This window comes from Anabas testudineus, chromosome 5 (assembly GCF_900324465.2).
Source record: "Anabas testudineus chromosome 5, fAnaTes1.2, whole genome shotgun sequence".
Taxonomy (NCBI): Eukaryota; Metazoa; Chordata; class Actinopteri; order Anabantiformes; family Anabantidae; genus Anabas; species Anabas testudineus.
Genome location: NC_046614.1, coordinates 26,115,776 through 26,143,522, shown reverse-complemented (window position 1 = coordinate 26,143,522; position 27,747 = coordinate 26,115,776). Strand labels below are relative to the sequence as shown.

The window sequence follows — 27,747 nt, the reverse complement described above, 5'->3', positions numbered from 1 at the left end:
AAGACTCCCCCCCCCGGATCACATGTGTTTCCACCCTGAATCCACCAAGGATCATGTAGCATGCAGAATCAATTTGGGCCTCTGAACACCAACTGCCAGGCTCATATTCAGGGCGTTTACTAAAGGGAGCAAGAAATTACAAGTGATAAATTAAATTAATCTCAATTGAGGCTGGGAATGGGATGAAACAGGGTCTCCAGCCTGGAGAGGATTAGCAGCACATGTCAAGAGAGGGGAGGGTAGAAGGGAGGAACCACAGGAGAGGAAAATATTGTCTGTGTCCTGCAGTGTCCTTTTCTTTATTGGTAAAAAATAAGATCTCATCTCCTGTTTGAGGACTGAGAATTGGCAAAAATGCATTTTGGCATTTTTGGTAGGTGCGAAGCCAAAACAGGGTCTGTGGATATGAAAGTGTTTTGCAGGGATTCTATTGTGCCACAGTTTGCAGAGTCATCATTAGAAAGCACCACTTCCTGAATGAAGCTGGTAATCCTGTATCATGGATATGAAGAACGTAATCCACCCATATCAATTCAATAATGGGTGAATTTACACTGTGGTGCAGTTTTGACTCTGTAATCCAACATTTCCCCAGTTTCACCAGGACATCAACTCATCAGGGATTTTAAATGAACAGTATCAGAGACTGAACATGCAAAGGAACTGACAACCAATATGTTTTTCAGAGCAACGTAACTGTAACCAGAAAATGCTTTCTATTGACATGACGACGTTAACTGGTAATTATCAGAAACTGCAAGTTGCACCTAATGTAGATTCTGGACCCATCAGTATAACAAAATACCAAACTTGCAGTACAACATCCAGTTTTTCAGACAACAGTGTCGTTAAACAGTTTGATGGTTCAGATCAACTTAAGAAAAGCTGTGTCTGCAGGAACCTCAAGCTGCCCCAGTGATTTCAAACAGCATCCTGCATCGTGCCTGTTTAAACCAATAAAGTTGTTGGTCGTTGAGCTCCTGAACCTGAACATCCAGGAGCATTCTGAGTGGGTTCAGTTCAGAGGTCTTAATCTCAACCTCAGAAAAAAGCACTAACATATTGACCTTAATTTCCAAAGAGCCTTGGCTGCAGTTTAAATTCAACAAAGAATCGGTTACTTAAAAAACAATACTATTAAAGTCTATAATTATAACCTTAAAACTAATTAGTAGTTACTCAGGTAGGAGGGGGCGTTACATGTGCTGATAGGATCAAAATAATTAAAGATGCACAAAATAAACATAGAAGAAGAGCCAAGCCGGTGGAGTTTGTGTTGATATGTTAATAATGAATTTATTGAAACACGTGTTAAATGTTTTGTCAAAAGAAATTCCAGTTGCAGCTTTTAGCGTAAAAAAAAAAAAACAACTAATCGACAATCTCTGTCACTGATTTTGTTCTTTTACATCATTTAAATCTTAATAAGTCTATATTCCACTCACTAATATAATTCTCTCTTCTTTTCCCAGCTCAACTGGTGGTGTTCTGCTGGTGTTTTCCCCACAAAGCTCCGTTCTTTCTGTGCTCCCTCCTTAGATGTACGAATGTGATGAGTAGAGAAATGCACGTCATTAACACATAAACTGTGGTGGTATTTACTAAAATGCTGCTAAAAGTGAAAAATCCTCATTGTTTGGTAGCAGGTTCTGAATAACAATCTTACTGGGGCAGAAAAGCTAACTGTGATTCATCCTGAGGAGTTTTCAGCTGGAAAGGCAGTGGTCCTGGGTGGATTGTGGCAGCGGAGTGAAAGAGCTGTCCTGGTGCAGATTATGACCACATAAACCCTGACAGACCCATCAGACCAAAACATAGCCTGATTGACCCATTAAACCAGAGCAAAGCCCTTTCCCAGCAGGAACTAAAGAGACACTGAAGAAGACTGAAATTAAATGCAGCTCACCCCATTTTTCTCTTTGGAACAAGTCGGATGTTCTTAGGTTTCCAGCATTACAGGCTTTTTTCACAAATGTGAGGCACCGTAACGGGACACGCAGGGCACATCACGTATGTCAGCACACTTCATTAGAATGACTGATCCATACATCACGTCAGACGCACCCCCCCCCCCGAGGTTAAGGTTTCCTCTTCCTCTGCCTGTTAACAGCAGCCAGTTCAAACAAAGGTTACTAATGTTCTAAAAATGCTGGAGCTCAGTGTACATGCACCTTAGTTAAATCATATTAGGTGTGACTGTCACGCTTGAACGTATAGTTTCGGTAATAGCTCCCCACGGTGATGTGAGAGCGACACCCCACCCACCGCGCACACAAACTACACACAAAGGAATTATGAGGACAGAGGGAAAGGAGCAATAATGGGAGGCCTAATAGCAGCAGCTCTGCCACATCTGGCTTACTGGAGGCGATCGAAGTGAATAATTTAGTGTTGTGAAGAAGCAGAGGCACGGCCTTGAATGCAGAAGGAGGAAAACTGCAGATCAAATCACAGCTACAGTGTTAGAGAGCACGCATGTTTGCTACCTCCAGTGGCCCAACAAGAAACAGAAGGACACATGAACCATTTACTTCCATTTTCATCAAAGTATTTACAGCACAAGTGCTGCTGAGAGATTTTCATGTGGACATCAATATCTACACTTGGTGCATCACAATGTAGAATCTACTACAGAGCTGTAGGGAACTGAAAGACCTACCCTGAGTTTTAGTTCTTCGTTTAGGAAGCTCCTTATGAAGATACCTTTCCATCTGTCAGTGAACAAAGGCTGATGTATTTTTTGGATAATGTGGTCACTGTTGGTGTCTGATCCTGCTTTGGATAAAGTTCATCCTGTTTCCACAAATCCTGTTGTACTCATGAACTGTCCCCTTAGAAACCTTTAGTCCAGCTGCAGTCCAGCTGTGACTTCATAAACAATCTAGGAAATAGAGCTAGTGATGTAACCGTTTGCTCAATACCAGGTGTAAAGAAATTGAGCTGAATGCAGACCTAAATGTGTCTGAGTCCAAATCACGCTTCCTCACAGACAGCGAGCTGTTTTCTCCTAGGATGTCCTGACTCTTTAATAAATCCATCTAGCCTTCCACACCCTGCAGTTCACCAGCACCTGAGGAAGGAAAGCAGCACCAGATCATCACCGAGCCACCACCATGCTTCGCTGTAGGCAGAATGTTTTCTTCATCATAAGCTTCATTCTTCCTCCAGATCTGCAGGCCTGAAAAAGTTCCACAAAACTCCACAGAACAGAATCCTGGAACTTTTGTGTTTGAACACAGTGTAGTCGACTCTTCTTGTCTTGTGTCAGTAGTGGTGAATATCAGAGTTCTGACAGCCTCAGCGTTTACTTTGCTCCTCATCATTCAAGGTCAAACTTCAGCGCCTGTTGCCACCAAGTCTTCTGCAGTCACTCAAGGAGTTTTTTCTTTTTTTTTTTTTGCCGTGTCCCGGGTCCCGGTAGTCTAGCTACGGTTCCTTGAACTCTGAACTTTAGCAGGAAGCACTTAGTTTAACTAACATTAGTTTTGTTGAGATGTTTAAAACTTTTTGGGATTTGTTGATTCAAAACCTCCAAATCCCCTAATTTACAAAGGGACTACAATGTGTTTGAGTGCTGTTCATCGACAGCACCAATGGATCAATCCTTAGATCATAGTTCACACGACAGGTTCACTAACACATAACAACATCTATTTAACAAAATGGTAAATTAACAGCCGTGTATTATCACAACTGCTCGACAAGCTGAGCTTCCTTGTTTCTCAAGTGACACTTCTGATGTAGACTCCAGTGTCTCTGAAATATTAAGTCTTTAGTTTACATGTCAGAACTTCCAGTCTCTGAATCTTCTGATTATTTCTAACTGGGGACTTTTGGATTTTGTATTTAAAGAAAAGAGGTGAATTTGAGTTGAATAAATCTGATGCTTTTCATATCTGTTCACAGCTCATTAATAATCTTTTCATATAAGTTCACACACTTGTTCAATAGAGGCACATTTACAAGTCATATTATTATTACCACAGCTCTGTCCTGTGATTTAAAGTCTCATGTCCAGAGGAAAATATGTTACTAACCGTAGCTTCAGCATCAGCTGAGTAGAATAATTAATTAAACGGCTACAGAACTGAGTGAAATGACTCAATCACACTTTGAGCCATTTTTGTTGTCACCTCCATAATCTAATATTTTAATACGTTTACTCGTTATAAACTTTATATATATATCCATAAAGCGGCTGGATAGTGTAGTGGTAACATCCCCACACTTCCCACATGCAGGGGACCGGTGTTGAAATCTCAGCTACCTCCAGTAGGGGTCCTTACACTTATCCTCCTTTGTACCTTGTACTTCATAAATGACTGATGAGTTTTGTAGAAGGTGTTTCAAACTGATCCGTTTTATTGTAGCAGTTGTTGAAACTGAACCATTTTCGACACAGTTGCTTCGCTTCGATTCAAACCCAGTCGACTTGTACACAGATGCTTTTACAGTAAAGATATTTTGCACGTGATGTACATTTTTGTACCTTTCATCCACACAAACTGCATTTTAGATCACTGATCACTGAGGAAAAACATCTTTCAAAACTACCTGTGTACGTGTGGACAGGGCCTCAGTGTTTCATAAAGCTTCACTGTCTTCACCACTGTCTTCAGTTGAGCTGGCAGCTCAGTGAACCTAAAGTTGTTATTACAGTGGCTATCGCATTTACCATCATAGCAGGTATTTAATTAGCAGTAAAGAAAGTCTGGACAAGTTAAAATGGTGCCAAATGAAGCTGTTGAATGCATTTTTGCCAGCTGTTGAGACCAAACTGGTGGACTGACAGCCCGTTTGGTGAAGAACCAGGGAAACAGTTTCAGTCAGTTTTATTCCTCCATTTACTTCCACGTGTCTCTCTCTGTTGTGCTGGGCCGGATCAAACTGCCTAATAAATTTGTAAACCCCTCACACCATCAGATAATCTTATCAGTCCTGACCAAGTCTCCAATTAGGACCCCCCCCACCAAAGACTGTGGCGATGAGCAAATCTGCTGTAAATTGGCTTGAAAATCCTCCAGCGTCAGTCTGATAAAACATTTCAGGGCAGAGCAAATCGAACCCCGGTGACCGGTTTCAGTGGGATTTATTAATACTGTAAACACTGACAAAAGAGGAGGTTTGGACTGTCCTCCTTAAAAAAGATGAACCTCATTAGAGGCTCTGTATCAGTATTCAGAGGTGGATGTGTGCTGGGAACACGGATCAGCTTTCATGCTTCTGTGGATGTTTTCAATTACGCTAATTCGGTTCCCTCCCCTCATTTCTCCATCGTCTGACCAGACAAAACCACAGGAACATGGCGCGTCACTCACATTGAGCTGCAGGGTCTCTGTCCACTGTCCGATCACCCGGTAACCCGGCCCGGTCACGTTGTTCCACTGGTACTGAAACAGGTCGTAGCGTCCGGGGGCGTCACCATTTCGGTTGAATGTCACTGAAGTACCGGCACTTCCTGTGAAGGACAAGCACCCACTTATTAGTCACTGGGCCAGTGAATCAACATGTCAACAACTCAAATACTTAAAAGTCAGTACATCGGTCTGAATTTATATTTTATCCAAACTTCCTGTGATTTTTCCGCCTCACACACTGAGGGCAGAGAGATACTGATCAGAAGAAACATGTCCATATGTCATCAAACTACTTGTTAACTCGTAACTTAGGCACAAACACAGAATTAATGCTTAATCAATGAGTGATGACGTGAAAACGTTTGGAAGGAAACATAATTACAACCACCAATTTGATTTTCTATTAACATATCGAGGACGTGCTGACATTTAAATACAAACACACAGTTACTGAACAGAAGTCAAATGTTCCCGATGTATTGTTTCCACCTAAATGTCCAGAACACCATTATAAAAGACGTTGGTGTGGGTCATATGAGGAGGTCAACAACAGCTGTTTAGATTAAAGAACACTGGGATTCAGTAACTCCTCTATTTCATCTAGTATCTAAACTGCATCGTACAGCACGGACGGTTTGGTTTGAACGCAGCAGGCAGATTGTGACACACTTCACCAGCATGGTCTCTCAGGAGAACTTGTCTCTCCGACCTCCCCGTCCTCCCCCTCTCATTATTCCTCCGTTCTGTTTTCTCGGTGACGCTGGGAGCCTCCCTCACAGACAGTGTTTATTTACTTTGGCTCCTCTCGCTCTGGTGTGGGCCAAGAGTCCCTTTCAACTCTGTATTTAATTTCCAGCGAACGGGAGACAGACGGTGGAGATGGGACAGAGAGAGCTGGGCTTCCTCTCCAACATGAAAGAGAGAGAGAACAGAACACAGGGATGTCCTCAGGTGACAAAGAACATTGACAGGACACCGTTCGTCTTTAGGGTTTTGTCTCCTGAGCAGCTTCATTAACTCCTTCACTGCAGTTTCTCTCCTGAATGATCTCCCATGTTGTCCATTCATCACCCAAACTTGACGTTTGTCTTTTTAAAGCTGCTAACGAAGAGTTCACCTCAGCCAAAGGTCGTTTCCCTATAAATAAAGCTCTTCTATATAACAATATAAAAATTCAAACTGTCACAAAGCTTAAAGATACAGCTGCTGAAACAAAACCACCTTCATCCATAGTTTGACAAGTGAAGCAGCAGAGTGGACAAAGTCAACGTCCCCCGGACAAACGTCCACTCATGTTTTTATGTGATGAGTTGAATCATCGACAGTAACAAGCAGAGGAAAATACTGCACATGTACACAGAACCAATATAAGTACACAAAAACCTTTCCATGAGTCTCTTTAGGACAGTTGAATTAAAACGTGGCTCGGATCACAGAGAAGTTCTGTCTTCAGAGTTAAAGAGCTGAACGCTTGGTGTTTGGACGCGTCAGGATTTGATTTCTCTCTTCTTTTCTTTGTCTTTTTTTTTTTTGGTCTAATAACTTTTTTTATGACACAGAAAAACATTCGAATCTCAGTTATTTGATCTATTTCTTGAGCAAAATATTGAGGATTTTAAGGCACCAAGAGCAGCTCAACAGAAAAGATGTGGGCTGATTCGTCTGCGTCTGTCTGTCTTTTTAATTAAGACTAATGTATGACGAGTGAACAGTTCAGCTGACACGTGCATTTTAAATTAGCACATTTCAAGCTTTGCTAATTACCTGATAAAAGAAATTTGATTGTTATGTCATGTTAGGGTTTTATATATATATATATATATATATATATATATATATATATATATTCCCATACATATATTTATTGCTTTGTGCTCTTGGCGTTTTTCTTTTTACCGTTTCATTCTTCATTTGATTTTCCTTCTGCGGTTTGTAAAGCTCTTTGCAGTCACTGTTTTTGATGTGTACATTACTGTCTTTACTGTCTTCAAAGGAATGTCCTCTGTCCTTCAGAAATATTCACAACAATACAGTATAATGCAGAGAAATGCACAGACAGACTTCACAAGCTGCGGCACAACACAGTGTCCTGATGCATCTGAATGACAGGAGCAGTGTTAGAAGGCGGGTGGTTTGGAGGAGCTGAAAAGAACTGAAGATCTCTTTGGACAAAAGGTGAATCCTCAAGTCCAGCTCCTACTGAAAATCACTTTAGGATCCTAATTACAGCCAAAACTCTTTAAGCTACCAAGCCACAGAAAGTAATGATGACCCACACTCTCCCTCTCAGCTCCTGTTTGTTTTGTCTTCACACTTCGGTTCCAAGTGTTGAAGATGAGGTCCTTCAGGCCTCGCAGGGCTGCCGGGTACATCCTGATCAAAGTTACAGCCTCATAGTGACTGAGTTACTGTCCTGGCTCCATTCCTCTGGGCATCAGCTCAACTAACAGAGTTTTATTTATTCCTTCTCTTCATTTGTTCTCTTTGTCTTTCACAGATTTACATATTTATTCAAACCATAAAAACACAGATGTACCAAACAAAGCTGTAGCTGCTGTAACTCCACTTTGAGCTACAAGTGTGAATACAACACGAACATATGTAGGATATATATCATCCTTATGATGACATGTTTACAAATCCACACAATGATTCACATGGAGTGGACTCTGTGATTCCGTTTTAGCTCTGTTTTTTGTCTCGACCAGCTCCTGAGGAAAGATTCTACTAAATGCTAATAATAATAATAATAAATACTTTATTGATGTACTGCCAGACAGTACATGGCAGCACTACTACAGGGTTTCAGTGTCAAGGACCTCAGCAAGTAGCCAGGAGGAACCAGGAATTGAACCACTCACCCTGGGGTTCGTAGACGACTGCCGCCTAAATCCACTATGTTCCTCAGCTGGTCTCTGACCGTCTCCTGGCTGGACAGTGTCTTCCTACAGTTTTTTCTCTGCAGTGTCCAGAAAAGACGCTATGAGAGTGAAACTGAAAAGTTTCGACCTGAATGTGAAACAATGAGCTGAAACTCGGTAAAGCTGCAACAGCTGATGATAGTATTAGTATATATTATTATTATAGCTAGAGAGATGGGAGAATCTGTATAATCCTGTATCAGTCATGCATGAGGACCTTTAACTAAAACACACGCACGTTGCTCCATTAGGTCCTCTGACCTCGAGGCTGCCGGGGTAAAGACAGAAATCTCAGGCTGCAGAATAATGTTATAATAATAATAATAATAATATAATAATGCTATATTATCGCTGCATTGTGGCTGCAGAGTGAAACGTATTTGAAGGCCAACTGCTCGTTAATAAAGCTGATCTATTTTCCATTATTGGACATAGAAAAGAGGAGGGCGAGGAAACGGGAGATGAAGTTACTCAGGCAGGTTTTGTTCCTGAACAGAGAAGTAGACGCACAGGACAAATGTTCTGACCGGGTCCAGTCAGTCCCAGATTTAATGTCTGATTCAGCGAGAGCTGTTAGTTTGTGCTACGGAGCAAAAGAAGTTTTAATTACCGCCCCTCTGAGGACTGTTTTCACGGTTGTGAACATAACTGTTGTTGAGGTTTTATAATCTGTTCACAAATTAAACTGAACATGTTGGATTCTGCAGAAACTTGGATCACCATGAGACACATGTGGAACAAATGTGGCCCAGACTCAAACATTCTTGTTATCAATGGCACCAAGTTCAACGCTAGTTCAAATACTTGGTTTTCAGCACCTTTGTACTTCACAGTGTACCACTGAGAAACTGCTGAGGCTGCTCACTTTTTATGGACCGTCCTTCCATGGACTTAAACCTCTTGTTACTTTTTAAAAAGACATTAAAAGCAAACATTTTAATATGGGTTTAATTTGGAGAATGTAATCTTGTTAATTTTTAGTACTAAATTATCTAAATTATTTATTTATTGTTTTAATCAGGTTTAGCCAAGTATACTGTAAGTTGTTCCACAAATAAAATAAATATTACAAACTGAATCAGTGCACAGCTGGACACCTCCATGGTTCTTATATCCCAGCAGTGTCTGTTTCTTTGTTTGGATCAGGTCCCGTTTGTTACGCAGCCGTGTGCAATATGTACAGAAAGTAGAGAAGATACTGAGATAGAAGAAAACTTGATGATTCTCAAGCAGAAACAAAACATGATTTTTGAGAGACATGAGATGATTCATGATTTATTTATGGTAACGTCAGTGGACGCAAACCAATGTGTCACTGCTCTTAGTAACATCTGGATGTTGCTCCAAAGCCGTGAATATCTGTGGCACAAAATGCTGAACAGAAAAGTTTGTTTATGCAAAGTTATGTCTCTTCTTCCTCTCAGGTGGACGTGAGGCTCTCAGCTCGACCAGACAACATTGGTCGCGCAGAGCTGATTTAATCCTTTTGCTTGAAAGCCAGTGCTGATTTTCAGTGTTGTGTGACACATTAAACCTTAAGGAGCAAACGCTGCCGTCCAAAACAAAAACCACACACAGATGATGAACACACACTGGTACTGTCTACATCAGGGACGTCAGTGTTACTGTATATCAAAACAGAAATAGATTAAAACCCTCATAAAACAGCTCCATATGAGGCAGAATCAAGTCTATAATAATGCTGGAGGATAAAACTAAAGCTTTACACCACGATACAGAGACAACTTTATGTCTTTTTATGTGTCTTTTTTTACAACCAGGAGTGTTTTTATGATCTGGCTTAGTTTGCTACTTTGGCACATTTAGATTTTATTTGGGTCTCAGAGATTCACTTGTGTTTTGGCCTTGGAGCACCAAGCTCAGCACATAAAGGCCCATTTTATTGCCTGCAGAAGGACAGAGGCATCAGTCCACTCACCATTGAAGCTGACACTGCGGATGTACTTGAGTAGTTTCTTCCCTCCAGCCAGATCCATCTCGGGGCAGATGCCGGAGTTCTCTGGACACAGATCTCTCTGCATGTTGTGGAGGGCGTGGGCCATGGCGTACACCGCGTCGATCACAAACTGGACCTTACCCTCCTGCTCGTACTTTGAATCGATGCCAATGCGCTCCTGACCTGAGAGACAGAAAGTAAGCCAGGTAGGTACGGGGCCTTTGAAAGCGAAAACCATTTCTATAAACTATAATACTAAACTATATGCAGATGTGTTCTTCTGGATTTTTATTAGTAGAAGAACTGAAGTGCTGAAACCTTTCGAAAATATCGTCTATCGCCTGAGACAATGACCAGGACCATCTCATTAAAGCTCTGATATCAGTGCTGTTCTCCCAGTCGGTGCTGAAGCCTGAGGGACTGAAACCTGAGCCGGCCTCAGCAGAAAACACAAGCGTGTCCAAAGTTATGTGCTCGGAAAACAGCAGCGGTTTGCATCCATTGACGGTATGATAAGAGGATTATGGGGACTGCTGGACAGGTCTGCCAATAAAACAGGAGGATGCTGGCCTTTTGTTAAATCCTGGATGGAGGCTGGACATGTGGTCCACACTGATATGGTGGAGGAGCCTCTGACTACAGATAAGAAACTGACTTCTAATGTTAAGTGTAAATTCAGTATTACTGAATGTGTGGTATCATCACAATGACTAAAATAAAGTATAGGTTCCTGCGGTTCTTCTGGGTCGTCCAGATGTTTCTTACAGAGCAAGAAGTTAGTCTAAGTTTGATCAAGTAATAATGAGTCTGCAGAACGTGAATACAAAAATAAACAAGAACGCTGATAGTTTGATTCATCATGAAACCTCCTGGTAAAACTGCACAGTACTGAAAACTGTCAGTGGTTGACCACAACTACATTCCAGTGAAGGGAGACTGTCATACTGAGTCTACTGGACCAGAGCGACATGAGTGCAATGAAGCAAAGGAAAGTCCTTCAGTGTACACATCCACACTCTGTATGTTTCCCCAGAGAGACGGACTCATGTCTCTGTCCCTGCTGTGTGATGTTTGTGAACAGCTTCATGCATGAGTGGCACAGTGTGTGTGATGTCTTTATGAACATTGTTCTGCATGGAGACAAAACTGCAATCAACAAATGCAGTTTGCAACAGGATGCAAAGGTTAAAGAACTTTTGAACATAATCTAAGTTTATAATGACGACTCTGCATACGACCAAAAACCCAGCGTTAAACCTGTTTCATTCTTCTGCACAGTTTAGTTATTTAACCACCTGATCCTAAACACTTTGTGTCTATAACTTTAGAATTTGTGGAGAATCCTGACAGAGGCCACGGTACAAGTTCAGAAATGTACATAATTAGACGGAAGGAGCCGACATGTACATGATGACAATGAGAAGAATAGATGCAAATAAATTCAGACAATCACAAAGACAGCAGGGTAGATTGCAGCTCAGTGAAATACTAGCATGTATCATCAGGATGTGCAATTACACGGAGGAAACATTATGCAGCAAAATGCTAAATAACTAAAGCAGTTTAAGCGGCAGCAGCTGCAGGGTCCTGGCGTTCACAGACTGTTTGGGCTCTAAGAAGAAAGTCTCCAAAGATATTTGACACTTTAAAAAAAGCAGAGTTTCCTTTGTGGCCTCGTTATGCTCTGTGAGGATTCTGAAAATGGGAAGTTATCGCATTACATCATGATTCATGCAGATTGTTTTGGCCTCAGAGAGTAGGTTAAACCATTTAAGTTCATTGTATTTGACCAGAAATATGACTTTCCATTTGTCGCCTAACAGACAAACGGCTTCTTTACATATCTCCCAAAGATAGCACATAGAATGTACTGTAGTATATATATAGCAGGTAATCAAGGCTAAAACATGGTTCAGTTGTCTGCAGCAGAAACTGGGAGGACTGGAAGTGTTTACTGGCTGGGTTAAAAAAATCCAACATTATTATTATTAAGCCAGAACAGAAACTTTCTCTAATCTTAACCAAGTACTGTAGTCAGACAGTATTCTGGTGGAAGACATTTCACAAGGAATCAAGCAGGTTGACTTCTCTGAACTAGATCTTAAAGTGGAAAATGAAAAGAACAAGGTGTTTTCGAGCAGCTGTGATGAAGCTCAGTTCTTCATCTGCTGAGGTCAAAGGCACCGGTATCAGTAACGAACGAGAGAAGACCTCCAACTCCTGAGTCAACAGTACATGTCTGTACATGCGTTTGGCTTTAAACAACATAATTAAGCTTTAAAACAATTAAATTTTGTTCTAGTTCGAGGCTGCGAGGGCTGTGCAGACCCCATCCACATCTCACTGGTCCCTTTCATCTTCTCGATACCTAACAGGCCTTTCACAGTTAATTAGGAAGCACTGTTCATGTTACACAGGGAGAAGGTAAAGATATGTGTTCAATATGATGACGGGAAAGAGAAGCAGAGAGCAGCAGAGGCTGCTGGGAGTTCGGATTCACCCCATTAACTTTGTGTGTCTCTGCCGTTTTTCCAGTTTTCATTTGCTTCCATGCTGCAGTTTCTCTTCATTGCTCTGCTCTCTACGCTCCAGTCGCTTGCTCTCGTTTTATTCTGTCTCTGTCTTTTCTTTATTCCTTTTTAAGCCCCAGCACCTTCTTCATGCTTTCTGTTCCTATTTATCTTATTTACGAGGTGCAATGTATGGAACATAGATGTAGAAAGGTTCAGTTACATGAAGACATTTGTTAAAGTAAACATCGCGTCACTAACTTCAGTTGACCTCCTCTACTCATATGAACATGTTTAATCTTAAATAGACAGTTCAGGTAAATTAGAGCAGCTGTAATTTGAATTTAAATGTATTTTTTATAATATCCTTATTTAAATCAGTTAAAAATAGGAATGTGAAGACTTCAGTTCAGGATGTACCCTCAGTGTCTGGAGCTTCTTTAGTTGTTTATTGTCTGGACACAGATTTACTGTCCACTACCTGCTCGGTAGTAAACAGCCCACAGACACATTAAGCTGCCTACAGGCAGAAGAAGAGCGCGAGACAATGCAGGAGGGGAGATTATGAACAGGAGGAATTCAACAGGCTGAAATACGACTCAGAACATGAACAAAACTCACAGAAACACATATTTACGGACAAGAAGCCCACTTTTTTCTTGGTTTGTCACCGCTCAGCACCCACCCAGCACGGTTTCATTACACACTGACATGACTGAACAGAGGAAGGTGAAAACAGACCCACAGTGTTGGAGAGGTGAGCTACACTAAGAAGAGTGGACGTCTTCAACCTGGATCATTTGAAGCTTTGCATCTTTTCTGATGTACATCTGACAGGTTTTCAACCTTCTGCCCAGTGTTTGCAGTTTCTACTACACTTTGACCCCCCCACCATCTTTTCTCCAAACTCCCATTTTCAGTGAAGGTCCTTGAGGATTGTTCTCCCTCAGCTGCTGCTCTGTTTAATTCATAAAAGCATTTTTCCTAAATGTCAGCCTGTTTTAAGCACTTAATCAGCCCCTCTGAGACTCTTAAACGACCTACATTTGACCATGACACGCTGATTACACCGTCCCAAAGTGCAGCGGGGCGGATGACGCAGGCCTCAGCTGTTTGACCACAACAATCCTCCTCCCCCCTTCTCTTTTTTCTGCATGTACAATAGCTACAAATGCAAACTTCCATGTGGTGGACAGAGTTCTCAAAGTTTTTATTTCAAATAAACAAGAAATTCTTCAAAGTATTGAAAGAAACATCATGAACTAAAAATTACAGTATGTCTCTGCAGTATCGTGGTGTTGACTAGAAAGTTTAAGTTTAGGAGGACTGTGTAATAAAAGGTTCAACTGTCTCCAGTGACCTCTGAACTTTATGTTATTTATAAGTTCATTTGCAGCAGCACATGTTCATTTAGCTGCATCACTGAATAAACTATGGAGATTTCTTATGTAATCACATGTGAGACACAGAAGCATCCACGCTGGATTCTCAGTATAACATTAGTGGTGTTATTCACTCAACATGTTCTCAGGGTTAGGGTCAGGGTTCTCATGTGATGTTTCACTCATGCTGTATGGAAATTGTTTGCTATGCTGTAGTCACACATTTATAAGGACTGTTCACCGTTCACTGTCACTTTCCAACACAAACTCCTCTCAATTACTGCTGTGTTGCAAAAGTCTTTCCACACAGGTGGTCGTTATTCAGAACAGTTCACTCTGGCAATCAAAGGAGACTTCCATCCAGAAATCTAAGTTCAGAGAAAGCTCCAATTATCCAGGATTAATCACGGCACAGACACTATTTCTTCTCTCAGCTGACGATGACAGGAGTTGTTTTCTTGAGCAGGTATTTTTAGAAGACCTGTTTACACCACAGCGTGATCTGCATCCAGTCTTTTTCTTTTCCTGACAATGATTCTGCACAGTTACTGTAGCTCAAACAAGCAGAATGCAAATCAAACAGCAGACAGCCTCACAGTCCCTGTATGTTTCTCTGTGTGTATATTTATAAAGCACAGTCTCCCATGAGTGAAGCCATTTCTGAGCTGCTGGAAACAACACTTGGCAAGTCAACTCAAAGTTTTAGTAGAAATGCAACAGTACAATAAGTGTAAACTTCTGTATTTTGTTCTTTGAGAAGAACAGACTGACGTGCACATTTGTAGCACTGCTAAATCGTCATCTTAATCTGCAGTGCATGCAGATCACACATCTCCACAGCTGTCACTGTTCCAGGTACTCTCCAGGATTTGCTCAAAAATGAAGCCTGATCTCAAGAATTTGGGAACACACTGTAGCATCGCATTGCTCGGTTAAAGCGCTGAACAATAGCAGCATTGTGTGACAGAGTGGGATCTGTGTGGCTGCGCTGAAGAGATATCCATGGTATCAGAGTGTGGATACAAATGTGAGCGCTGGTATAAATGGAATGAGGGCAGAGCAGAGACAGACAGGAACAGATTTACTGCAGCGTTTATATATCCCTGGTTTCAAGGTGAGACACTAAACACGACCTGTGACTGACGGCATGAGATGGTTAAATAATCAAAGCAAACATACCTGTGACCCCAGCGTGAACCTGCCACAGTGAGAGTGACTGTAGAACATGTGTGAAGTTGTTGTTAGTCATTGTTGAGATGGGATGAGACACTGGAGCAGTTACAAATCTCTCACTCACGGATTTTTAGGAGGATTTGGGGACATGTCTTGTTCCTGTCACTTTCGTAGTTCACTTTATATTTAAATGATCACAGTAACAGACTTGACTCGTTATTTTTTCCTGTTTGACACTAGATGACTGCAGCGACGTGTTTTATTTTGGACGTGGAGATGATTAAAGAGGTCTGAAACAGCGCACGTCTACATTAAGTTCAGCTTCACTCAGAACCAGGAGCACAGGACTAAATGAAAACCATCTCCGTACAGTAAGTCTGTTTTACAAATGTGCTGTACAGTGTCCACTTTTTCTTTATTTGTCTTTGGTGAGCACACTAATAAATAACTAAGGAGGGGAAATATAAATGGAAAATGCAATTTGGCACAGGAGATGTTATCAACACAGAGAAGAACAACAGAGAAGCATCTGCGCTAGCCAGGCAGCTAATAGCGCGACATCAGGAGCCTGTTAGTGCCACAAATCACAGCTGCAACATACTGAATATTAGCATTGTGCCGTGCCTCATGTTTCACCACACACGACCTGTCGTCACAGGCGGAAACTCTTATTTAGCACCAACTCTAATCAGGATGGTGATTGGTCTTCATAGAGCCGTCTAAAAGACGACCGGGGCTCTTCTGTTGTAGACGCGCTGCTGGTTTTCAAGAGGACATGGTTTCACAGGTCCGAGTGCTACAATCCGAAGGTGCTGCCTTTTTCACATCATCATTTTCCAACATGTTGAGCAGCAGCAGCCAAGATGAACAAAGTCCAAATGACACACAAGGAGAAACTAGAGCTATGCTTGTTCAGCTTCTGTTCGTCTTTGTCATTAACGACTTTTTATTTAAGACTTCACCTGGTTTTCAGGTTAAAAATATACATTTTCATATTTTAAATCTCTGCCAACTGATCCAACATGACATATGTTCAGTCCCAACACTGACAATTAACTCTGTAGTCAATCACACACATTATACTGGACCTCACAGACTCAGCTCGGAACCCACAGAGACTGTAGAACATCACTGAGACTCCAACTAACTTCCTCAGATCAACTTGAAGTTTGCTCATCGTAAAGAAACGGAGGAAATCTTTGGTCATGATGTAGTGAGGGTCACTGTGCTGTATGTGAAAGTAAATAAGAGTTTTCAGCCCCGGATCAACGCTGTAGATGGTAAAAGATCCTGTTAATAAAAGATACCTGTTGAAAGTACACTAATTTAAAACCCTTACTGACAAACCTAAAGAGACACATTAAAGCGTATTAGGATAAAAATATCTAGCTCAGAAATACAGTGTGGAGGAACAACACAGACAGATGTTCTCTGTTCTTAATAACAGCCGAACCATCTGTTTAAAAAGGGCTCTTCTGACCTGTGAGCGCCTCATGCTGTGACTTTGGTAGATGCTGTTTTAGTTAAACTATGAGGGAGGCAGAGTGTTCCCGGCTCAGCTATCACTGGGCTTCCCACACTGACAGCACCAGTTATTACCTCGGGTATCTGCTGCCATGAGGCTGCGGCTCAGAGCCGACGGTGTGCAGAGTCGTCCTGTCTCTTTTTAGAAAGTCTCTGGAGGCTCGACTGGAGTCTCTAACCTCTCTCTGTTTCCTTGCCTGTGGCAAAGAGACCCAGAGTTTAATGTTCTCTTATAAACAGTCCCTCGGCCCCCTTTTCCTCTGTAACATCACCAAACACACACTGAACAGGACCACCACCCGTCCCACTGGTTTTACCTTCAAAAGCACAGAGAACATAATGTTACTCTGACTGTAGTGTGCAAACCGACGGCACCGCTGCAACTAATTACTCACAGGTTCAGGTGGATCAGGTGAATCCAGTGCCTCTGGTTCTGCTTTATTCTCCACTGATCAGTGTGTTCACATAGTTCTGGGATCATTCTTATTATTATCATCGTCAGTCAGGGGGAGAAAGACAACAACTCACGGATAACAGGGTGATTAAAGTGAGTGTACACCTCTTTGACACTGATGGACTCCTTCACCACCACCAAATAATATGTTTGGAGGCATCGATTAACACAAAAGCTGCCTGTTACTGGTTTTAGAACATGTAGAACGATGAAAAGGTTCCAGAAACAGATAGTTTGATCAGAGCGAAGGATGAACGCAGCCAAACAAAGTCAAGTCCTTGAAGAAAACCTGATCCAGAGTGAAGTGATCTGAGGCTGAGGATCACTTTTCAACACAGGACAGGAGTCATCCACTTGATCTCAAGGATCAATTAATTAGAGTTTTGTGGTCTAAGGTCACAGGTCACTATGGTCTAATGCATGTTCCACTCCTGCCAATGTTATTATCACAGCCATCAGAGGAGGTTCCTCACATCCTGCTCATCACTTGTTTGAAACGTTGCCGTCTGGATGGTGCCTCAGGTCAATAAAGTCTCACAACACCAGACTAACAATTAGCTTCTTCTCCTGAGCCATTCGGACAGAGAGACACCGAACACAAACACACCTATGTGCAATGGCACAATAAAGTTTATTCTATTCTATTGCTCTGAGAAACACTTTATTACATCTGGGACGAACATCCAACACAGACATGTCCTCTGTTTGCAGTAACGACAGAATCTGCAAATAGTATTTTTATTACTTGGCCTAATATCTGCTGTTAGTTCATCACAATGAGTGGATCAGTTCACCCTTCCAGTAATGACATTAAAGCAAATAAAGCAGTAATGAAGCACAAATGAGACTCAAATGGAAGCTGGGACCAACTTGATCTCAGCATGACTTCTCTGCATAGACTGGATCTGAGTGCAGCAGCTATAGACAGAGGATTTAAATACTTAAGTTACTGCTGCCGTGTGGTGCACAGCTCTCACGTTCAGATCCTGCTGTGTGTACCTGTGCTTATCACATAGCACTGCTCAGGCCTGACTGTATCCTGGCCTAGTGGAGTCTGTGTATTTTAATATTATATATTTAGTGTGTTAGCCGTAACAGCTCATAATAAACCCAATTACCATTATACAGAAGCATCATATTGAAAAACATAATTACTTTTTTCAAATGGAGTAAACCAGTGAGTGTGACTGATGGTTGGCTGTGAAGTAGCCACTGAGTAAAACTCAAACAAAGCAGGAACCTGCAGCATGTGGCAGCTTTATTAGAGCTATAACAGTAGATCGACTGGTTTCCATGAAGAGTGAGTGTGTGTGTGTGTGTGTGTGTGTGTGTCGGGCCGCTGATGCAGCCTCACGAGGATTCATAAAACAGCATTGTTGGCGGTGTCATGTTTACTTTCTACACTGCTTGTAAAAGCACAGGGACTGTTTTCAAGGTGGGACAGATCCATCCATTAAGGTCGCAGAGGGCTGGAGATTATCCCAGCATGCAGTGGGAGAGAAGCAGTGTGAGTGAGTCATAAGTTCACCTCAAATGTCTCTGTGCTGAGGAAAACAGTAATATGGAAAAACCCTGCCGTCATTTCTGATCCGTGTCTTCCAGGGACATTTGCATCTGTGCCTGTATCTTTGGATTTCCCCTCGAAGTTGTTCAACTGTTTTCTACATAGTTTACAGTAGAACATACACCTTCTCATACGGGTCTAGGACATAAATAAAACATGGCCGCCTCTCACAGCTGTTTTTGCTGAAGACAGTTGGGTTTGAGATCTAGAGTTTGATCTGAAACTTTTATTTGAATCCATGTTAAACAACACTGACAATGACACCAACCTTTGGTTTCAGATGACCTGAACTTTGAATAAACTAATTTTGAATTGGACCACCAAGGACTTCAGCCTCTGTCAACATGATGACCATATAAGTGTGCAGAAGGAAGGATCTGCTCAAGGCATTTGAAACCAAATATTAAGGTTAACCGACTTTAAAACCATCTGTTCCAATACTTTTGTTCTCTTGACACAAAAGCTCAGATATCCTGCTAAGCTGTGCATGTTAGTAATATTTGGTAAATTGGTCATGATAAGAATCAAGATGAGGGATGTTTACTGTACTTACTAAGTACCTCATTACAGAGTAGAGTATTAGAGAACTAGCTCTCTATGAGACCTACTCACAGTATCCCATGATCAGTCTGCACCTTCACTTGTTCCTGTTGGGGCCAATTACACCGAGGACCTCAGCATTGTGCGTTTAATGTTGAAATATACATTACGTTACATGTTATGTTCCCTGGGACGGGAAAGAAACCCCACACAAACAGGGAGAACATACAAACTCAACAACCATTCCACACATGATGTAATGGCCCTGAGACTGTTAGGAACCGTCCGATACTCCAATACTGCAGCTGAGTCTGACACAGCATGACAGCAAGAATCACTGAACGACTGCAGAGAGATGCTAAATGACTGAAGACAGACTGAAATCAGAACAGAAGATGATGCAAGAACAAATACGAGGAGAAACAGACACTAAAGAGACTTCTCTTAGGACCAGGAAGTTTCTGCTGTGCTGTACTGACTATTATCAAGAATCTGTGCAGACGGGAGTCCATTAACCCATGGTGACACAGAAGACGTTTTCATTTCTGGGGGGCAGGGATGATCACGGTGTCTCTGTGGTACAAATCATAATGTGTGGAGGGCGGGAAGTCACGCTGCAAACTGACGACTGTGTGATGTTCGACAGGAATGCAGTGAGATAAAGAAGCGAAACTAGTTCTTTTGTAGCTTCGGTCAATACTCTTAATAGAACAGGTTCATTAGTGTTCAAGGTCTGTTCACACAATCATATTGGGGTGCTAATTGCTATGCATTATTGATTGCAGACCAAACAGTCGCATGCGTTTCTGTTTACAATTACAAATGTGGCCATACTTTCTCAACAACCTCCAGGGGAAAAGGCCAAGTGTTGCAAAACGTCAATGTGCAATTATGTTCATCACAACCCTGAGTCCACTGAGCATCTCTTCTGTCTCTAGCACAGGTCTGCAGTGAAATACTGTGTCCAAGATGCTTCATTTCCTCCTGTGAGCGCTGATGTTAATTCAAGGCTTGCACATTTTGTTGTGTTTTAAGCATGAAGCGACCATCAGACCAACATCACAAGCACTGCAGCACAGCAGCCGAGGCAAAGAGGCGTTTAGCCTTTATTGTACCAGTCCACATTCTGTGTGCACACGTTCACAGACTCTGCTTCAAATGATGATTCAAGTTGGTCACAGAAACCTTTTCCTGCATGTTCTTTGATAACTGGTCTCAATCTCAGGAAAGAAGATCTTTATGTGCAGCGAGAGATCAGAAGCCTGAGTGAGTGATTCAGAGCATCAGACAAATTGAGCCTCTAACAGTGCTGCTATTAAAATAGATGTGTGTTTTCAAACTCTGGATTTTCTACATAAAGCTGCATTTCAGTTGTTGCTTAATGTTCTCAGTGAGCTCAGACACACAGAGACTCATAGGGACTCATAGGGATGGAGTAAGTCAGAAGGACGATTATACAACCTCTGGCAGATATACAGAGTTCCTAACTGTAGAATTGTGTAAAGCACCACCCTGTGTTGTGGTTGTACAGTAAATCATGTTTCAGCCCTCATCTTCTGACCTCAACCCAACTCAGAAGCGTCTATAAAGTAGAGACCTGTGAGGGTGGGGTGGAGTTTATTTCTGAACTCGACGTGCACGTTCAGTGGATGAGAAAGTGGTTAAAGTGAAATCAAGTCATTAATCCAAAGCTTGAACTGCAAATAGGTTTTTGTTTGTTGTTCAGGAAAAACCAACAATGGTCTCTGCAGAATTACTTGGACGCTGTGTACTCAGAAGTATTACAGTATTTTTATGCATATGCATAAAACCCACAGTCAATTAGCACACGCTAATAAATAGCACACGCACACGCACACACACCCACACCCACACCCACACTTACCTGTGCACTTTCTGCTGCTGTCGTCTTTCTTAGAGGAGCTCATCAGTTTGCAGTTGAAGTTTTCTTCCCAGTATTCAGCAAACCACACGTTCCTCCGGTTGTTCTCCAGAGTCCGTGATGTGAAGTACGCATCAAATCCTGGAAGACAACAGACAGGTCACCAAAACAAAGAAGATTACTTCATTAGGCCTTAAACTGAAGGGGACAGCGGCACTCCAGACCAATGACATGGATAAAAAAGAAAAGAAAAAATGACGCAGGCGAGCTGGTGGTTAAATGTAGAAGGTTGAAATCCTTCAACAAACACAGTGACGACAAGATTCAAAAATATCTGGTTGGCAACTTTCATGTGCTAAAAAACTCTCCTGCCAGTTACAACAACAACAATAATGGTAAAAAAATTCTTGGCAAAACGAGACAATTCCCAAAGGTTGAATAGACACCGAGCTGTTCCACCAGAAATAGCTCAAAACATATAACCCATGCACAAATCTCAAAGGCTTAGAGACGTGGAAGGTGGTGTGTAGGTTCTAATCCTGTTAAGAGATTATCATTAACTACGGAGAGAAGCTACATTCGAAACAAGAAACAGGTCAAACACAAATAAATAAAAAATAATTCAACATTTGATAAATGATAAATTAAAACATCATATAAAAGCATTAAAAAATGTGTTCACCGGCAGCAGGATGGTGAACACATTTACATCATCTGATTTACATCAGCGTGTGTTCTGTTGATGTCGGCTTTACTTCTACAAAACCCTCGCTGATCAAAGTAAAAATATTCCTTTATTTCCTTTTTTTACTGACCTTACCAGTGAAGAATTAAAGAAGCAGTTGAAACCACACTGACCTTTAACAACATGAACACTTTAACCTTAAAGTGGAAAAGTCTTTCTACACAGAGCGGCTTCATGTAGTAGTGTAGTACGCTCAGTGAGACAAGGTCAAACTGAATTAAAACCCACTTTGTAAGAAACAAACAAAACATTTTAAAATACATTTTCAAAAATTTGCATAAATAGACCTTAGTTGACGAGTAAGTATGCAATCACACACATAACTAATGTTATAACCATCTGTTGCACCCTGCCACAGCACTGTAGGCTACGGGAGCTTTAAAAGGATCATTCGACCCAAACACAGAACAGTAACAGCAATAATCCAGCTTTTTAAAAAGTCAACACTTGTGAAACAGAGAAATAAGTCACAGTATCATCAACGTTAATCCCTCTCGCTCACTGCTCTCTGCCAGTGAACGACGTCTTGTGGCCCCTTCACCTCAAAAGATCCCAGACTAAACGTTTCAGCTGAGTGGTTCCATGATGGGGGAACGATCCACCACCTCTGCACGCTCTGCTGCCTCAGTCTCAAGTATAAACAAACTAAACAAACTAAACTTTCTCTGCATTTCAAATCTTCTTACACCTCATGAAATGGAAACAGTTCTTCCTACAGCACTTTAAGGTTTTTCTCCTCACTCTGGATAAAAGCAACTCCCAAATGACTACATGTAAACACTAAGATGAAGCCACTTGGGTACAATTTTCAGCTGCTTCATCAGTTAATGATTTTAATCAAAATGAGAGTTGAAGACTTCAATAGTCCTACATTCATATTTAATGCCACTTTAGGTACAGTGATGTGAGCTATGGCACTGTGCAGGCAGGTTCAATAATCGTGTTGTGTTTGATCTTAGGTCCACATGTAGAAGACCGTTTGCTGGTGCAGAGTATTTGTAGGTCTTTACAGGTCAGAGTTGTCGTATTAGTAAAAAAAAAAACTGGTGTACATTTTAAAACCCAGTCCTTATCACAATCAGTGAAGAAGGAGACATGGCTCCTATTTCCAAACAGCATTACCATTCAGGTCAGAATTCATTTCTTCCTCTGCTGACAGCGTTGTCCCCTCCACTCCATCACTCAGATCCTCACAACAGTCAGTTCAGGAAATAGAGTTATAAGAAGAGGAATCCTTTATCTTAGGAACTGCATTTAATCATGTCCCTGTCCTGCCAATAAGTACTGTCCTCAGACAGACAGGTTTTCTCTCTCGTCACTGATACTGGGGAGATGTCCTTGACACCCTGTGCCGATGTTACTGATGCATGCATTTTAATAATTTCTGACAGGATATAATTAGGATCTTGACCTCTATAAGTTTCTCTTCATGAGACGCCGGGAGAGGGTTCGTTTGTAAGGGAGGTGGTGGTAGTGGAAGCCCAGCGACCGGGGTTAAAGGCAGACATAAAAGAGACGGAGGATTAGAATAGACGTCAAGAGAAGAAAAGTTGAAAAGACTTCATTACAGTGAGGAATGTAATTCATAATTCATTCAGTGATGAGATGCGCCTGGGAGACGAGCTGAGCGACTCGGCCTCCCCCTGCCAGAGGCAGATATTTCATCTGAGGGCATCTAACACAGGACAGCGCCGAGTTTCCTTTGCATAACAAAGGCTGTTACACGGAGCGGAGCCTCAGTGATTCACAACAGTTTGTCAGACAGACTCCAGTAACCCTTCAGCATCGCCATCCTCCTCCGAATGTGCTAGTTTTAAACCCGATGTCATTTAACTAATTATACTGTAATTTAATAATGACGTTTTAGTATAATTAGAGTCATTTCAACCTTTTATTAATTACCTTATTACTATTTGAACCATTTATTACTTCAGGACAGTACTGTAGAGTAGCTTCTCTTTTACGGGAACATCCCGACACATTTTTCAACATGAACTGTTAATGAGTCATTTCCATTTTAGCCAAACCGCAGTGTGTCCACAGTCGCTCTCACCTGTACCTGTTTGGGAGTCACTGCTGATGCTCGCCACCTCTGCATCTGTCACATCAATCTCTGAAATTACAGCCTTTCTCTAGGATAAACAAATCACCTGTCTGCACTCACTGATCTCACAGTAGCTCTTGTGAGTGGAGCTTCAGTGCAACGCAAAGACAGTGTGGATGCTAAAACTGGGGCAACCATGATGGTGAACTCTCCAGATACTTTGACTGACAAGTAACCAGTTTGATTTTCAGTCCCAGGCTCTTTGGGCTGCAGAGGGACAGCTGCGCTGCTGCTGCCACCGTCTATTTCAAGATTTCTTTTTGGTGATGATGAATAATGAATGTAAACAGAAAGACGCAGCTGTCAGGTTTTATACTGACATATTGTCACACATACATGCTTTAAATAACTTTAAACAACAACAGCAGGAAACAACATGTGCATGGTTTTAAAGCAGCAGCTCAGTGGGCAGAGTCATGGCAGGATCAGAGGTAGTCTAACAGTGTTGTCCACTGTGTGTGCATTTCCTTCTCCATCAGCTCTGGAAGCAGCGTTCTCTCCTTAAAGCTCCACAGAACTAATGAATACACATTAAACCGTGTCTGACTGAAGGGCAGATTGTTCCTGCGGCATCTCCTCAGAGCTTAAAATAAGACTAAACGAAAAATGTCCTTGTAATTACTCTTTGGAAAGAGGCTTTAGTGAAACAGTACACAGGGCATACATTTGAGAAAGTGGGATTTGACAATAATTGCATCTGGATGGAAGCTCAGGGGCAAACACTGTGTTTGATCTTAATTTATATGAATCCCTGATGGGACTGGCCTACTTTATGGAGCATATGTCAGATCTGAGAGTGTCTTTAGGTGCTGTGGAAAAGCTGCAGTGTCACTCAACAGACAAACAGCCACCCCCACCATTATCTCATGAACAGTAACTGTAAAGTAAGGTTAATGTGCTGCACGACTCAGGTTTCCATGCTACTGAGTAGTCTTTACCAGAACGGCTCTGTAAGACTTTTACAAAGCTAATTATGTCCAGTGACAACTGGACCATTAGCCAGCCACCATCCTGCTTAGTACAGCAGTGGTGCTTTGTAGCGGGATGGACATTAAACACATTTGTCCCTGAACATCTATACTGAAAGGTGTAGGTACGTGACATGGAGCCTGTTCCAGTCTACGAAGCAGGTCACCATAGCCTCGCCCTTACTTTGTGAAGTGCTTTATGAAGACGTTTGTTCCGATTGGTCCACTGATCCCTTCAAACTCAGTGACTTCAGCAAACACCCAAATAACAGATTTTTGACTGCAGCTCTTTTAATCACCTCATTTTCTACTCCAGTTAGACAATCAGTTCCACCAGCTGTTGATCTTTATTAATCAGTCAGCACACATTTACACAGCACGAGGGAAACCACCCTTCACTGACATTTTCTTTTGACCATTTCCTGCACATACAGTTAAATCTGGAATATTAGGCAGTGACTCGTTTTAGAAGACTAATGGTGCTGTGCTGCTGAGAGGGGGCATTAAATGAAAAAACACTAGTTTAGTTCCACTAGTTGTTTTCAGTTCAGTCTAGAGAACATGCTGCCTTTCACTCCTTGACATGGCCTGCTCTAAACCGAAATACAACACAGTAAAGGGCATTTGCCAAAAGCGTGACATTAATTACCAGCATGCACTGGTTTCTGTAGCTCTTGCAGGGTAAAGACTAATTTAGTGACAGGACAAACAAAGTCCAGTCTCCCTGCCTTGGTTCAGCCTGGTGTAGCTTGTTGTTAGAAATAAATGCATTACTTTCTGTAACTGCACAAAGCTGTAACAACTTCCTAATTAGCAACACTACACCAATCGATCCATCATCATTCAAGCCGCGCGTCTCTAAAATACCGTCCCTGTGGGATCGAAATGCTGCAGATAATAGGGTAGCTAATTACTGTGAACAGCTCCACTACAAAAAATTCTGTGTTTTTACAGCAGGGTTTACCACAGCTGAATAAAAATATGATTTTGTTTGTTGAGTGGGGAAGAAATATATAGCAAGGTTGTAAAGCTGGTAAAGAGCTGGTAAATATACGTACGTATGTGTTCCTACTAGTTTTTGAAATTGGACTGCTCACCAACATAGGTGACAGTGAGTGACAGATCATGGATGAGTTTAACACTTGAGATTGCTCACACACAGACAAGATACATGTCTTTAGATTCAATGTGACTTCCCAAGGATATTATCATCTCAGAGGTGAAGACACGTTTATTAATCTGCTGAGAAAGGAAGATTATCACTGAAGCTGCAGAACCTGAATCTTCCACCCTCTGCCCTCTGGTCCTGTCTGATTCGTCCTGATGCCCAACTTCTGGCTGGAGATCTCGTCGCCTGGATCCACCGTCTGTCCTATGGGATGCGTTTGGAGACTGGAGTTGGTCACACACTACTATGAAGTCGGTCTTGGCCTCGGCGGACGTCGGCAGCTGTTTCTAGGAGGTCTCCACTCAACGCTCGATAGTCCAAGAATGGAACAAGTCTGCCTGCAATTAACTAACTGGACTCCACATTAACTTAAGACATTAACTGTTATACTGGACTGCTGCCTACACAGCATGTAATCACCCATATGAGGATGGGTTCCCTGTTGAGTCTGGTTCCTCTCAAGGTTTCTTCCTGTTGCCTTCTCAGGGAGTTTTTCTTGCCACCTGTGGCCCTCGGCTTGCTCATCAGGGACAATCTGATTTCATGATTCATACACTTTCACTGTTCATGTACTGTTCTTTGGTTGTGTAAAGCTGCTTTGTGACAATGTAAATTGTAAAAAACGCTCTACAAATAAAACTGAATTGAATTGAATTGAATCGAATCTTCATGTTGTTAAGTGTTCTTCGGTATCACAGTGATCCAGAGATCGCCGTCCGTACGTTCAGAGAGATGCTAATTAACTTAATACCAATTAAGATTCAGCTTCTTGTAATGCAAACATTTGACTAATGGAAACAAAATAGGTTAAAAATAGTAGAGTCAATTTGTAGCTCACACCAAATGTAGAATAACTCAGTGAATCCATGGGATCATTACTCAGAGCTTCTGGTCGTATACGTTTGTCAGAGCTGGCAGTCTGGATCAAAAGAGCAGCAAATGTTTTCAGAGAAAATGTGCGACAGTCGCAACAACTGCAGCCAGATATGTGTTTGACCACGGTGGGAATTGAAGGTTAGTGACTTCACCTGTCTTGAGTTTGATTTTGCAGCAGAGTTCTCAGAAATGTGTGGCTCAGGGATTTCACCGAGAGTGAGATCTAAAGCGTCTCGGACCTTTGGGACATGTTCCCAGTGAATTTCCACTGCCACAATGTCAACACCAAGATCTCTGAGATTTACAGGGTCAGACCAGTCCCGAGTCCCGCGTGTGGTTTAGGCATGACAAGAACTTTTAGAGGACATTAATACAATAATGTTTAATAATGTTGTCTGGAGTGAGCTGTGAACCCAACACATAAAAACATTACTAACTCTGGGGTCTGCCAGATCACAGTCAGAAAAGAAAGGCTGATGTTGTAGGTCATTGTAGATCATGTACATTTAACCGACATGTTCAATATCTACATATTTGGGACTTGTCGTTTACGTGAACATATGCTCATTAGATTTAAGGTACATTTCTAGGATGCTGGGTTTGGACGTTTTGATGCCACCAG

At 41.8% G+C, this 27,747-nt stretch overlaps 1 protein-coding gene across 2 annotated transcripts in view; it reads right to left on the bottom strand.

Annotated features, from left to right (window-relative positions):
• The window catches only part of LOC113155071 (metabotropic glutamate receptor 7), a 213,178-nt gene that overhangs the window by 42,076 nt on the left and 143,355 nt on the right, over positions 1-27,747 (bottom strand). For both annotated transcript variants that reach the window (XM_033325996.1, XM_026349572.1), the window contains exons 5-7: positions 21,268-21,405; positions 10,218-10,418; positions 5,319-5,458 (exon numbers count right to left, since the gene is read on the bottom strand). In XM_033325996.1, the coding sequence (XP_033181887.1) occupies positions 5,319-5,458; positions 10,218-10,418; positions 21,268-21,405 (479 nt within the window). The remainder of the gene's footprint in view (positions 1-5,318; positions 5,459-10,217; positions 10,419-21,267; positions 21,406-27,747) is intronic.